The 15494-nt window shown below is 43.8% G+C and overlaps 1 protein-coding gene across 10 annotated transcripts in view; it reads right to left on the bottom strand.

Annotated features, from left to right (window-relative positions):
- The window catches only part of LOC147014744 (inositol 1,4,5-trisphosphate-gated calcium channel ITPR1-like), a 213003-nt gene that overhangs the window by 19567 nt on the left and 177942 nt on the right, over nucleotides 1-15494 (bottom strand). For 9 of the 10 annotated variants that reach the window (XM_085852937.1, XM_085852943.1, XM_085852938.1 and 6 more), the window contains 12 exons: nucleotides 15265-15373; nucleotides 12569-12644; nucleotides 11855-12036; nucleotides 11212-11410; nucleotides 10406-10641; nucleotides 9408-9608; nucleotides 9106-9216; nucleotides 8291-8386; nucleotides 8065-8181; nucleotides 5530-5625; nucleotides 4849-5041; nucleotides 2343-2465 (listed from right to left, as the gene is read on the bottom strand). In XM_085852937.1, the coding sequence (XP_085709063.1) occupies nucleotides 2343-2465; nucleotides 4849-5041; nucleotides 5530-5625; nucleotides 8065-8181; nucleotides 8291-8386; nucleotides 9106-9216; nucleotides 9408-9608; nucleotides 10406-10641; nucleotides 11212-11410; nucleotides 11855-12036; nucleotides 12569-12644; nucleotides 15265-15373 (1739 nt within the window). The remainder of the gene's footprint in view (nucleotides 1-2342; nucleotides 2466-4848; nucleotides 5042-5529; nucleotides 5626-8064; nucleotides 8182-8290; nucleotides 8387-9105; nucleotides 9217-9407; nucleotides 9609-10405; nucleotides 10642-11211; nucleotides 11411-11854; nucleotides 12037-12568; nucleotides 12645-15264; nucleotides 15374-15494) is intronic. The other variant, XM_085852944.1, reaches the window with a different exon arrangement.

The raw sequence follows: 15494 nt of genomic DNA, 5'->3' as shown, positions 1-15494 counted from the left end.
GCTATCACCCTGGAAGATAATGCAATGTATCTTCACCGTGTGTGTGTGTGTGTGTGTGTGTGTGTGTGTGTGTGTGTGTGTGTGTTTGTGTGTTTACTATAAAAATGTTTTTATACTTGTGTGATGTTAAACCAAGTTTTAATTTGCAGATCCAATTGGTTTAAACAGCTCAGGACTTGGTTTAACATCCAGAGAATCTGTTGTGTTCATGGGTTGATTTCAAAGAAAGATGTCGACGTCAAAAGTTACACACACACACACACACACACACACACACACACACACACACACACACACACACACACACACACACACACACACACACACACACACACACACACACACACACACACACACACACACACACCTTCCCTCCCTCTCAGTTGGATCGATATGGGTACGGAAGGGGAATTTGAAGTGGAGTACAATCTTTTCTGAAGCTCAGTGACTACATTGATGTCGCGATAATTTCTGGTTCTAAAGTGTTTTGCCAAGAGTATGTATGTGACAAGAGCGCCTTCATTCGCCCCTGTTGGACTTGGTCTGAAACAGGGACTTATGGATTTTCTCTCGATTATCGTGTCCGTGTGTGTGTGCGTCCACAACCATATGTTGGAGATGTATGGACCGATTTTTATTTGTGCTTGGCACAAAAAGACAATATATGATGGTATACGTATGCACATCATTTTGTTTCGTGATGGAATCAAAGATGGCCGACTGGCGGCTATTTTAGTTGTTAACCACGGTGTCGCACACGTCCTCAACCATTTCTCAGTCATGCATTTACCGATTTTGTTCAAACTTGGCACAGATAATGAATGGTGGATTACATGAGCACGTCATTTTTTTTTTTCGACATCAGCTCCATGATGGCCGACTGGCGGCCATTTTAGTTGTAAAAACAAACTCGATGTTGAACACGTCCTCAACCATTTCTCGGACATGCATTTACCGATGTTATTCAAACTTGGCACAAAGATAACGAATGATGGCTTACATATGCACATCATTTTTTTTCGAGATCAGATCCAAGATGGCCGACTTGTGGCCATTTTGTTACTTAATTGTGTCCCCAACCATTTCTCAGACATGCATAGGCTGATTTTGTTCAAACTTGGCACAAGCACAGTACATGATGGCATACAAGTATACCTCACTTTATTTTGCGATCCCATCAAAGATGGCCGGCTGGTAGACTGGCGGCCATTTTTGTTGTACATAAATATGGGCTCGACCTTTAACGCCACACAGCAAAATTACTAAAACAACGGAGGCTTTGATACTTTGTCTTTTTTCTTGTTGACTATGTTATACTACTGATTTAACATTGTTCTAGTACAAACTTTGCAGACATGCTCAAATTGTATTGATATTGTACATACTTTACAGATGATCTAACATTCTAAACAGTTCGTACTTTATATAAATATAAGTGTGTTGTTGTTGTTGTTGTCTTTTGGTGTTATGTCTGCCCTGCATGAACAGGGCAGTGGCACGGACACAGCCGATCGACCTCCCGGGAGTGACTTAGAATACATAGTATAGAAAGTCTAGATTTCCTGATAATATTCCACTGTTAACCCACGTAGGTCTGATTGGCCCTTGAGCGAATGTGTCTGGCAGCCCCACCCCCATCAGGCTGATTGACAGTCATAGTCCTCCCCACCCTTCTGTTCAATTCTCATGCCTTTGCAAAGGAATGCAGTTTTGCATACTTTTCATGGAATCCTTTCAAGCTATTAAAATTTTGATTAGTTTGCACCTTTCCACTGTAAAATGCAGTAGATTTGTGTTTAAACAAAGTTCACAGCTTAAACCAATTTTGAATTAGTCTGTCAAAAAGGAATAATACTATTGAGGTTTTTGTAATTATAACAATAATAATAATAATTTTTTTTTTTTTTGTAATAATATTGAGATATCTACAAAATGAGAAGGAAAAATGGGCATTTTTGGTCTCGTTTTTCTAGTTCAGCGATGATGTCCCAAAGTTTAATGAGTGATATTGGATGGTAATTCTCCATAAATGACTGGAAGGTAATTTATAGGTTTATAAGTTTTATGTTAGTCGATTTTTTTTGAGGATTTATATTTCATTGAGCTAATGGAGTGTCCAGGCCATCCCGACATAAGACGTCAACTGACTTCTTGATAATAAGGAAGGGAAAGTTTCTGAAAAAGACCTGATGGAAAGCTGTAATGTGCCTTGGGATATTGAAAAGGATTATGTGGACAGAATACAGAATGGATGAGTTAGCATCCCAATGAAGAACAGATGTAACAAAAGCAAAGAATCAGGAATGATAAATGAAGAAGTAACACAACATTGAGAACCTTACAGAACGAGGCTGTGTCCAAGGGGTAGAAAAAGGCCACGAGGATGTTGATGAGAACTGCCAGATGAAATGAGATGCTGCTCCAAAGAGTCATGTTTTTGGCACACTGATAGAGCCATTTCTTATCTGTCAGAGTAAAATGACAAGTTTATTCATTCCACAGAGAATGAGAACAAAGTTTCATTCCTTGCCGAAACACATAGTGAGCAGGTGTGCCATCAGTTGACTTGGTGGTTGAGTTTTAACAGGAAGGAAATTGGGATTCAACTGATGTCTTGCTGTGTGTAAAGAACGACAAAGCAACCCGAATGACATGTAAAAATGGCTTGTTGGAAACGTTAGAGACTTCTCAAACAATCAAAGTAGCACAGACAAACCACAATATTCATGAAACTGTTGGGACACCAATCATAAATGGTGTTTTACCGCCAAACACAACAGACCAAAATTCATTTATGGCTGGACCCAAAGTTCAAGGAGACAAACTAACCGTCGCACTTACAACTCCCCACCCTCCGCTCCCACCTCCACCTTCCAAAATTTCTTGTGAGGTGTATTTTTAAAGAACATTTATATTTTTGTAATTTGTGAAACTCCCAAAATCCAGGCTCACTACTCACCTCCACTCGATTGGCACTCTTTTCTCAGTTGTGGAACAAACTTCCTCAGCCTCTTCAATCTTTTTCTTCTCTCCAGTGATTCAAGATGGCTGTTCACCACTACCTTGTGTCACCTACAATCCATAATCCTGATATTTTTTAACATGGGCTTTTGGACTTTTTCAAATATAATTTTAAAGTGATTCTTCACGATTGACAGATAGAGCTTAAAATCATACGGCCAAAAACGAAATCTTGAAATGTTGTGGACGGATGACAAAACTTGGTGGATGAGTCGGGTAGGTGACAAGCATGAGCCAATTAGATTTTGGTTAAGGTCCAAATGCAGATCCGGCCCATCAGTGGGATACAAAACGTCAACTGTTCAGCTTGGCGGAGGTATGCGCTCTACCGAATGCCAATATGGTCTCATTTTGCTTTTGCCACTTTTTATGCAAAATACGGTGTTATGCAAAAGCATTGGTTGTGGTATTTGTGGATAAGCATTAGTAAATGCCTATAAATGAAGGATTAAAATTGATGGATACATGTTGTAAGTTTGTTGTAGCACACATCGGTGAATTGTAATACAAACAGCTTGATGTAATGAGATAATTTTGACTGTCGATGGCAATATTGCACTGTAAACTGCCTGGTGAGATTAATGAAAATGCTGGATTGTTCAAAGACGAAACTTCCAGTATGGACAAGAATTACATTTTCTGGAAGGCACGGGATTGTTCTGTGTTACTATATAAATCTGCATGAGGCAATTAGAGAGAGAGACGGTAGACATGTGACGAGACGTGTGTATCGATCGTCCCAGTGCTCGATTTAACTCAGATAAGTGAACGAGGTGTTAATGTCCAGAGTGGTGGTTAACGTGTGGAGCTGATTATAATCAGGTTGATTAAAACTCATCAAGATTGTGTATCGTGAAAGTAGTCCCTTGAGCTCTTCCAATCATCCTGAAATTGCCAGCGCACGAGAGAGAACAACGTGATGCGAATCGAACGTTGGACAGCCTCGACGGATGCTGCAAGGACATCGAGTGAGAACGACACGACCGGAATCGATCGTTCGACAGCTCCGGTGGATGAGGTGAACACGCACGAGTTGAGCCGGCAGGACAGGGACACTGGGCAGAAACAACTCAACGTAGGAATCTGAGTTTGACATTGTATGTAACGGTGAACTTCCTCATTTGACTTTGTATATGTTTATTTGAAATACACGTTTCAAAAACGTTATGCTGTTGATGGGGTCACTGTAATGTCACTCAGAAGTCAGAGACCCCAACTGACAAAGATCCATTCGATTGGTAGCCGACCAGTTCGATTGTTCATACTCATGAAGCGCAAACCTTGGGTTGCAGTCGTTGGAGAACGAGCTGGATTCGGCACCATGAGCAACATGCATACACTAAAAGGAAGGAAACCCCAGGTGTATACTGACATATGGCATCAGCTTCAATTAAGAACAGATTTCTCACATCCATTGAAATGTAAAGACAACACCTCCAATTAACAAAGAAAATGTCTTGGAAAAACTAACTCTGGATAGGAACTTCAAACAGATTTGGTGAGATAATGGTCAGAGCATCCTCCGAGTCTGGGAGGACAGCGGTTCAAATCCCGGTGAGTCATACCAAAGACTTAAAAAAATGGTACAGTACGTGCTGCTTCCTTGTTCCTGCATTGAAGTTCCTTGCATGGGAACTTGTAGTTGTATTTGGCAATTCCATGCCAAATACACTATTATATTATTATTACTTACTGTCTGGTTGAACGAAAGCCACCTGCAAACCAAAATCCCATCACCCCCAACCCTCAAGCAACATCTTCCTTTATATCCCAAACTCCCCCGACCCATGCATGTGCAGCACCCCATCAGCGTTGAAAAACACTAACCCTGTAGCTGCCGTTGCCACTCCATTTCTCGATAGAGTGCTTGCCATGCCTGGAAGAAGCCATTGATCTTGCTTCCCTGCTCGTCGAGCTCAGTGCTGGTGTAAACCCGTGCTTTCGACTCACTTGTAAGGTAATGGCAAATAGAAGACACCGGGAAAACGATCTGCTCCATCGTCCGGTCTGGTCGCACAATCTGTGTGCCACGGAAATAACAGCATAGTCCATGGACACATTGCCCTATGACCGGTGGTGAAGGTCAGAATATCACCATCTTAACCCCCACCCCTAACATAAACTACTTCAGCAACAAATTCACTTCCACCAATTTGCATTACATTGTCACAATTATGATAATTGTGTTGGATTTCCTGCACAGCCTTTCAAAATACATCATCAATCGTTTCCTTTTGCTCCTGAATTACAAGAGTATAAACTAAGATATATGATGCATTCGAACAAAATGAATATTGCAAATACATAAATAATGCTCGAGTTCAAAAGCAATCAATTACAGTGAGATTTAAGCGACGGGTTTTCTTCTTCGAGAAGGTCGACATCAAACGCTGGTTGCATTGCACATCATGTTGCATTCATAGCACCGGTTCCCAGAGGTGGACTCATAAAAGCCATTGTATTCGGCCACAGGTTCCGTGAAGAGGCCATGAGGGGTTCAAATCCTACCTCGATCTGTGCAGTGTTGGCTGCATAATACTCCAGTGGGTCGTCTTCGCTTTCACCACGAAATATTTGCTGAAGCTCCTTGTTGTGCTGTGAAAGCTAAAACACATCCAGAGGTGGATAGAGCAAGACCAACTTATTTACACAACCATTATACAATGGTATTCCATCAAATATAGGTCTTATCCCAAAAATATAGATGTGTGCACATGTGTAACTGGAGGTGCAGGATGTCCAACAGGAAAGTGCAGAAGTGGCGTACTTGCATATGAGCCAGCTTGTCCGAGTTTGAATCTCGTCCTAATTTTAAACCGTTGGATTGGTGTTTTGCAGGCAGGGCATCACAATACACAGTGTGCCGTCGTTCGGATAGCTTTTAACCTGGGTGTCTGAACTGCGATTATTAGTTGGTGTACGTAAAGGATCGCAAAGCATCTTTTTTTTTTTAAATACACAAGGTCAAGTTTTGTGGAAGAGCTAGAACATAGACTGGATAAGGACACAACAGAACAAAAGGAACAGTATAGGGTGGCTTGAAAGTCGCTTTACCCATGCTTACTTACTCGCAACTCCCTCCCTTCCCTTCCACCTTCCACAAATTCAGTGGTTCAAGGAGAATGATGGGGTGCATAGAAACAATGACTGATTAATTACTGTACGTACAGTACTGCACAATAAAACCCATATCTATCTATAATTGCAGCAATCTCTGTGTGTGTCTGTCTGTCTGTCTGTCTGTTTGTCTGTCTGCGACCGCCGTTTCTCGACGACCGCCGGTCCGATCTCATTGAAACTTGCCAGGAATATTGACGGGGACCCACGGATGTGCCTTTTCGAGGTTTGAGATCGATCGGACGAGCGGTTCCAAAGTTACGGCCATTTTATTTCTTTTTCAGTATTTAAAAGGTGTATATATGGCAGCCGAAGGTGTCGTTCCACCTTCTCACCTTATCATGCCATTTTTTCCCAAATTATTAATAACCAGACAACCACCGGTCCAATCGGATTGAAACTTGCCAGGAATATTGCCGGGGCCCCACGGATGTGCCTTTTCAAGGTTTGATATCAATCGGACGAGCGGTTCCCAAGTTACGGCCATGTATCTGTGAACCAATGACAGGACATGGTGCTATGACATCACGAATGACATCACAATTCATGTTTATTTAATTATTATTATTATTTTTTTGAAGGATTGACGTCACAATTCTTCTTGGTTTGGTATGACGTCACAATCGACACTGGGGACCTGGGTATGTGCCTTTCTCTGGGTATGTGCCAAACTCCCAAGGTTTGATTATTATTCAAATTATTAATTAATCCCAAGGTTTGAATTTTCCTGAGGGAAACAGCTGTTTCCCAAGGGTTTGAAAGCTGTTTTTTTCCCAAGGTTGGAATTAATCGTTGTGCTTGGTAGACATTTGTGAATACATTTACAGAGAGAGGGACGAGAGAGGAGGGGGGAGAGAGGGGCGAGAGAGAAGGGCGAGAGAGGGGTTGAGGGGGGACAAGAGAGGGAGGGAGAGAGGAGGGGGACAGAGGAGGGGACAGAGGAGGGGGAGAGAGGAGGGGGAGGGGGAGAGAGGAGGGGGAGAGAGGAGGGGGGAGAGAGGGGCGAGAGAGAGGAGGGGGATAGAGGAGGGGGAGAGGGGGCAAGAGAGGGGAGGGAGAGAGGAGGGGACAGAGGAGGGGGAGAGAGGAGGGGGAGAGAGGGGGCGAGAGAGAGGAAGGGGGACAGAGGAAGGGGGAGAGGGGGGCAAGAGAGGGGAGGGAGAGAGGAGGGGACAGAGGAGGGGGGAGAGAGGAGGGGGGAGAGAGGGGGCGAGAGAGAGGAAGGGGGACAGAGGAGGGGGGAGAGGGGGCAAGAGAGGGGAGGGAGAGAGTGGGGGGCGAGAGAGGTGGGACGAGAGAGGAGGGAGGACAGAGGAGGGGGCGAGAGAGAGAGGGGCGTCACAATTCTTCTTCTTCGTTTGATATGACGTCACAATTGATGCTGGGGACCTGATACTGCAGGCACGAAGCTGAACATACTGGCACGCACCTACGTGCCCGCACTAGTGTTAAAAGATTTTAAGAACGAATGCTTCACGAGAGAGGGGTGGTGGGGGGACACCAAAGGCAGGGTTGAAGGACAAAAAATAGAGGTAGGCTTGGACAAATAAGGGATGTGGGGAGGAACAATGGGTAGTTGGGTGCACGCATGTTGTGGAGCATTTTTCATAAAGCGACGGCGAGTTATCGCCAGCACCTTTAAGAAATTGCAAATTTGTGCCGAAATCACCTTCAGTCAAACGTCAAGCCAGGTTGGCCAGTTCGTGAATGACTTGGGCCAAAACGTACCCTGGCAGACCCCACAAGGAGGTGGGAATAAATGGGCTATTAAATTAGTGATAGTCGTATGCCAAGTGCACAGACAGGGATGACGGCGACCAAATCATTCATTTGTCCTTTCTGCATCGTCCGCTTGCAAGCACCACTCAGTTTCATGAAGAGCGAAACAAATGATTGTTGAAGGTTGACAGGACAGACATGTCCCACCTGGTGTGCGAGGATATAGATGTTGTGACCGACTTCACGAGGCAACACAGCTCCATCTCCACTGTCACCCACATGCAGATCATCTGCTTGGTAGTAAGCTTTTCGTATTACATCCACCTGTAACACAAACACAATAAACGCTTGTAGCTTGTCGGGACACACAATACTGGTCTGCAGAATGAAATGAAAGGAACTCTGCACCCAAGGCTCAGATCGAACACAATACCAGTTCTTTGGGCCGCATGTTGAAAAGGATCCTTTCGGCATTCTCACTGTCATGCCTGCTCTCCATGATTGCCAAGAGAAGTTTGGAGGCATTGTTCTGAAACGTGAACAACAAGCTTCACTCATATGAGCACATGGATGTCCAAACATCCTGCTTAGAAATCCCAACACAGTGTTATGAACTTACAAACATAGAATGGTCATTAGATCCTGAAACTTCTTCATCTTTAAATATTTGAGTCCCAGGAATAAAAACAATATGACAAACCATGTTTGGATTCCTTCTATTCTTCGTTCATATGCAGCACCAGACTGTGGGGTAGCATCATTAGTTGAGGATGTGACTGTGCTGCTGATGCAATGCCCTCTTCTGGTTAGGGAAATAATTTTTAATTTGTTCATGGTGCTGGCGATAGCTCGCCGACTCTTCACGAAGGACACCATAGGATCTTTAACATACCCCAACAAATGCCGGCAGACGGGGCGCCGTTTAACGTCCATCCGAGGGACGGCACACGCATTGTTGAATCACCCTGCCTGTGAAACACTGGGATGACAGTTTATAGCCGAGTCGGGATTTGAACCCAGGCTGGACAGCCTAGAGGCGAGTGCGCATACCTCCTGGCCATCCTGTCAGCCCTTATGTTTGCATTGAAGGCTTATGAAAGAAATTGTCCATATAACAAAGGACAAGGACATTAATGACCTCTGAAGATGTGACTTCAACAATGGATAAATAAACATCGTCATGAGCTATGTTCTCAGATGGAACCAACAAACAATTCAACAGCTTGTATTAACAAAGTTCAACAATGCCTTGAGCTGCAGAACATGGTCTGATTGAGTCTTAGAAAGCGGGTTGATATCGTTGAGGATTAGCGCGATGATGGTGTCAATTCCATTGGACTCGTGGCTCGCAATGCAGCTCTGCAACATGGGGAAACAAACAGCGGTTGCCGATTGAGAAAGTAATAGTTGCAGGGAAAATCTAAGCAATGTTAATTGATGGGGTGGGTGGTCAACTGCACAACTGAACGGGTCATTCACAAATATTCACGATTTACGAGCACATTTAACACCTTCATCTTATCCTCCTTGTGCTGGAGCTTCAAACAGACCTGGTTGGCATGGCAGGGACCTTGGCAGTACTCAGTTAGGCTCTCCAGTGTCTGATTGATCAGGTCAACGTTGTACTGATTTATGTAGAGCCCAAGCAGACCCAAACGGCCTGTGGTGGATCCACAGATGCAATCGAGGAATTGAAGCGTTTCACACACCAGATTGTAATTTGTCTTGTTATTTTGGCAGCGCAGAAAGTTCTGTTGGAAAAAAATAGTCGGCTAATTACAACAAGTTTACATAATCTGTAATATTGTAATACTTTTAAGTATCCTTTGATTCAGGCAACTATCAAATGTGTGCCACGTGACAGCTAGTGCATTGCATTCAAATTTTCCACTCAACCACACCAGTTGAAAATAAAGAACTCAACTACGTTGATGCGAAGGACAACTGTGGTCTGCAAGGTGCAAAACGTACGGAGGAGCTACCACAACTTGTATCATGCATAAAATGGTCTTATATGATGATGGCTTCTTTGTTCATATGCAACACAAAGCTGCGGGGTGGCATCTTTGGCTGAGGGTGCAGCTGTGCTGCTGATGCAATGACCTCTGCTCGTTATGGCAGGAATCGGGAATTTGTTTCGGGTGCCAGCGAGAGCTCGCTTGCTCTTCGCGAAGGACATCGTGGGATCTTTAACATCCACCAACGAATGTTGGCAGAAACGATGCTCGTTTAAAGTCCATCGGAGGGACAGCAAAGACATTGTTCAACCACCCTGCCTGTGAAACACCGGGATGACAGTTTATAGCTGGGTCGGGATTCAAACCCAGGCAAGAAAGCTGAGAGGCAAATGTGCGAACCTCTCAGCCATCATGTCAGCCCTATATTACAACTGTCTTGTGCCATAAAAAAAAAAGAAATAAAAAAAGGAGACGTCTGGCTCATGGCAAAATAATAAACCCCAAGCATTACCATCGTTGTATGAGAAAAATGACAAACCATAACAAATAAGTGAAGCGAGCGATGCCGCATGGTACTCGGCCCCACTCACCTGCAGCTCCAGATTGTGGTTCTCACACAACAGCTGCAGGAACCGAAGCACATGTTGGATGAGTCTTCCCGTCTCCCAAGTTGCTCGTGCTCGTCCATCCACCGACTCACTCAGTGGTAAATCGTGAATAACAATATCGTCGCCCTCCATCCGAGAGAAAGCAGCTCGAGCTGCTAACCCAGCCTCCTCCAGTTGTTGCCGCAAGAGACTCGTTAAGGCTGATGCGCGGCTCGACTCTGGTGGAGATCAAGACAAAAGGTGAAAAGTAAACCAATTGAGCATGGAACGACCCAGACAACACTTTTAAAGCATTTATTATTACTAGAAACACACACTCCCTACTGGAGCCACCAGGGGGATGGGGTGGGGGGGTCATATGCTCTCAGTCCTTTTTCCTTCATTGTACATTTTGTCACACTATGGTGTGTGAAAAATGATGCTTTAGACACAGCCGAGGTATTGACGGGAGGGCGGGGGTGGCAGTGGAAAATAAAGTTGCTCGAACCTCCATCATGTGACCCTTAGTCCTCCTGTCAAGCTTGGTATAGATTGGATAAGTAATAACTGAATGTATCACAGTTGAACAGACAGACAGACAGACAGAGACACAGACATCAAATTGCTACTCAACCACATTAGCAATGAGGTACTGTAACGTGGCACATAGTTTGGTGTGATTGGGAAGCTGTACATCCAGGGTGAGATCAGAGTCACTAAAAATCTTTGCGTTAAGGTTGGGATTATAAGAGGCCAGAGTATGTGCATCTGGTCGCAAAGCAACCGCTACGACGGAAGTTGAATCTCACTTTGCTTGCGTTGTTGTGCCTGTCGCAGTAAGCAAGCATTCTCGTCCTCACGAGTTGAAGGCAGGTCTGAATCTGGTGTGATCAATCCCATGGCAGCACCAGATTTTAGCTCTTGCTCAGCAGCAGCTATCTGCTGGTGCAGCCGCTGGAAGCAAGACTCTGCACGATGGTCCTCAGACAGGAGATGATAGAACGATAGCTGCCGGACAAAGTAAGTGTGTGAGTGAGTGAGTGAGTGAGTGAGTGAGTGAGTGAGTGAGTGAGTGAGTGAGTGAGTGAGTTAGAGAGAGAGAGAGAGAGAGAGAGAGAGAGAGAGAGAGAGAGAGAGAGAGAGAGAGAGAGAGAGAGAGAGAGAGAGAGAGAGAGAGAGAGAGAGACAGAGACAGAGACAGAGACAGAGACAGAGACAGAGACAGAGACAGAGACAGAGACAGAGACAGAGACAGAGACAGAGACAGAGACAGAGAGAGAGACAGAGACAGAGAGAGAGAGAGAGAGAGAGAGAGAGAGAGAGAGAGAGAGAGAGAGAGAGAGAGAGAGAGAGAGAGAGAGAGAGAGAGAGAGAGAGAGAGAGAGAGAGAGCTGCAAAAATGACCTGAGAAATACACCTTCAAGTCGAACTATCAATGCAAGTCTTGCTCACCTGTATAGGTGTGTTGCCACCCTTGAGGAGGGCTATTCCCAGCAAGATGCTTTCCTTGAAAACTCGGTCACTCTTGGTGCTCGTAATAAGGTCAACAACAAGGTGTGATGCTCCACGCTCATCCAGGTGAATCTGGATGTCAGCCTGTTTCAACTGATTTGCGAGTAATGACCTTGTACAACCTGGCATACACACCGATGGTTCAACACCTACTTTGTCCTTTTTCAAGGTGCTTAGTTAGCTCTTAAGCACTAACCATTTGTAAACCACCAGTCACATATTTTAATTATTTTTAATACTTAATGGTGATCTGCGTGCACGCACATGCGCACGCGCAAAAGGAAGTTGCTGGAGATTGTCACTATCAGGTCCATGAGAGAGGATGCACCATTTGTAGACATACGAGTTGGGAAGTTATAATTAAATATACTCAAACATTTTAAAGGGGATATTTAAAAATCTTGCACATTATCCTTGTTATTGGATCATAAACATTACACGTTTGGCAATCAGGAAAATTGGACAAGGGTTCATATATTAAAAGTGCAGCCAATTGTTCCTCCATTTTATCACCTTTAGAAACCCGACAGAATTGTTCATGTAACACGACAAGGTTAACACTATATGAAGCAACAGATCAACAACAACAAGGTGCATAATGAAAAAGTGCAACAATATGGTTCCACCACCTCGTGCTTTGGTTTGCAAACCAACCTTGGATTCCACTTCCTGCTGTGTTCTTGTTCTCTCCATAGTAAATGCAGAGCAAGTTGCTGTAGAGGCCTTGTCCCTGTCAAAGCAAGTGTGTCATGCAAAAGATCGCGTTAGACATTTTCATGACACGGTAATCAAATGTAATTCGATGGCAGCCCTTTTGCCGTTAAATACCATCTGATACATGCTATGCCTGGTGTTGGCTTAATGGTGAGGGTGGTGAGCTTGGGATCCAAGGATCCTGAGTTCAAATCCCCCTTGGCTGTTGAATTAATACCACGTGGGGATGACTGCTTGTCATCCTTCCGAGGTCAGCAAAATGAGTGCCAGCTTGCTGGTATCCTGTGTCGGAGTGGCGACCCATCCACCAACGCTCTGTACAGAGTATGGTTCCATTGGATGGATGGATGGATCGATGCTGGCACAAAATTTATCCAAATAAATTTGTCATTTTGACGAGGTGTCAGGAGAGGTACATTCAAATAAATAGGAAACCACCTTCCTTGTTTTAACGAACCGTTTAGAGGAGTTTGTTCAAACTTGGTACGAATATACATAATGATGATCTGAATGGATTTTGGGGTCAACAGGTCGAAAGTCAAGGGTCAGAGGTCATGTTTGGTAAAAATTATGTCACTGTGCTAACTTGTGAAACAGTGATGAGATTTTTGACCAATTTGGCATAAGTATACAGAATGATGCAGAGATGAACTGATTAGAAGGTGGTGTCGAAGGTCAAAGGTCAGAGTCCGTGATAGGTTTTCTTTCCCGGGATAACTTGAGAACGGCTGAAGGGTTCCTCGTCAAACGTGGTACAAGGATGTATCATGACGCATATATAAATTGATTTGATTATGGAGCCAAGAGGTCAAAGGTCAAAGGTCATGTCAGGTAAAAATGAGATATTTGAGAACAGCTGAAGGGATTTAAATCAAACTTGGTACAAGTATGCCTGGTGTTGGCATAATAGTTCAGGTAGTGGCTTGGGATCCTAGGATCCTGAGTTCAAATCCCCCTTGGCTGTTGAATTAATACCAGGTGGGGTTGACTCTGCTCGTCATCCTTCGGGGGTCGGAAAAATGAGTGTCAGCATGCTGGTATCCTGTGTCGGAGTAGTGACCCATCCAGGATTGTACCCACGAGCCAAGGAGACTGCTTAGGCAGCACCAACGCTCTGCACAGAGCAGGGTCCCCCCAATGTATGGATGGATCCATGCTGGCACAAAATGTATCCGAATAGATTTGTCATTTTGACGAGGTACTAGAAGGAGAAGCGTGTTTAATTACAAAGCTTGTGGTCAAGTTGGAGGGTACCAAAGGAAGCAATTCAAACTTCAAAAAAACAAAACAAAAGAGAACTAGAAAACATCTGAAAATGCAAAGCCTGTCCAAGTCCACTTTGGATTCGGTCTTCTTCTTCCTTATGCTAAACATGAAGAAAACAGCTAAATAAAGAGTACAAAATAAATGAACCGGCATCTGCGCATGGCGTGCAAACCTAACGAGCTTGTTGTCATGGAAACCATTGACATGTTAAAACAGCAAAAGTGATCGTTCCGATTGTTGGTTAACCAATTCAACGATGCAATATGCATTTTTTTTTTTTTAATTTCAACTCAATCGGATGAAAATTGACAATTTTATTGCAACCTTGAACTTTGATTTAAAATAACAATCGGCTTCTAGCTTTGGAGTGGTGAACCAATTCAGTGACCCAATATTGATAATGCTTGAAATTTCAGGTCAATCGGGTGAAAATTGACAATTTTATTGCAACCTTGAACTTTGATTTAAAATAACAATCGGCTTCTAGCTTTGGAGTGGTGAACCAATTCAGTGACCCAATATTGATAATGCTTGAAATTTCAGGTCAATCGGGTGAAAATGGATGATTTTATGCAACCTTGACCTTTTGACCAAATTCTTAATTTGTCGTCTTCGTAATCTCATAATAAAGATTTGTTGAAAATTTGATGGCAAAAGCTCAAATGGATTAAAAAAAAAGTTATGGGACAAACAGACAGACACACAAACACAGAAGTGATTGAAAAACCCAGTCTCCTGCTGCGTGGGGGACGGGCTAACGAGAACAGCACTCGGTAGAGCGCACACCTCCATCAGGCTGAACAGTTCACGTTTTGTATCCTACTGATAGGCTGGATCTGGATCCGGACCTGAACCAAAATCGATTTGGCTTGTTCTCGTCACATAACCAACTAATCCACCAAGTTTTGGCATCTCGTCCACAACTTTTTGCAATATCGTGCTCTACATAGTTTTTGGCCCCATCTCTCAATGGTGAAGAACACACAAGTCTTTCAGCAGAATCGATGCACAGTATTGCATTGTTGAGCAATGAACAGATATCCTGTAGCATCAAAATAAGGAAATCGTTTTGTGGAGTGACAAGTCCATTGTTCAAATCTGATGGGAATGCGGGATGTGTTGGAACTCAAATTACAGGCTCGACGACGACTCCATGATCTTAAAGAATGAGGGGATGTGTTATAGCAGTAATACGAATAATGACGGAGAATCCCATCTCCAACCTCTTAAAACCACAAACCCTGGTGAGGATTTCACAATAGGGATTGGCAAGGAGAACAGTATCTATACATGAGTGTACATCAACACATTTTAGAAGAGAGATCGGTAGCAACTACATCATTAACAACTCGATTGGATATGCATCTTACTTTGTCATCAAGGGCAGGCTCACTGGAAATCATATCCCTCAGAGTCTGCAAAATCTTCAGGCAAAGCTCCTCGTTCTGTTTGTGCAGGTGCATTGTGTGTGTAATGAGCCTGGAAAAAAAATTAATAAATAAAAAAAGGAAGGAGAGAGAGAGGCCCACCAAGGCACAGTCAGTGTTGGGAAGATCTCAGTCTTTCTACCCCTCTCCTACTCTGAACCCCCACCCCAAAC

This window comes from Eptatretus burgeri, chromosome 13 (genome assembly GCF_056783735.1).
Source record: "Eptatretus burgeri isolate ZD-2024b chromosome 13, Ebu_testis_v1, whole genome shotgun sequence".
NCBI classification, from domain to species: Eukaryota; Metazoa; Chordata; class Myxini; order Myxiniformes; family Myxinidae; genus Eptatretus; species Eptatretus burgeri.
The sequence above is the reverse complement of the archived record's forward strand: the minus strand, read 5'-3'. Positions and strand labels throughout refer to the sequence as shown.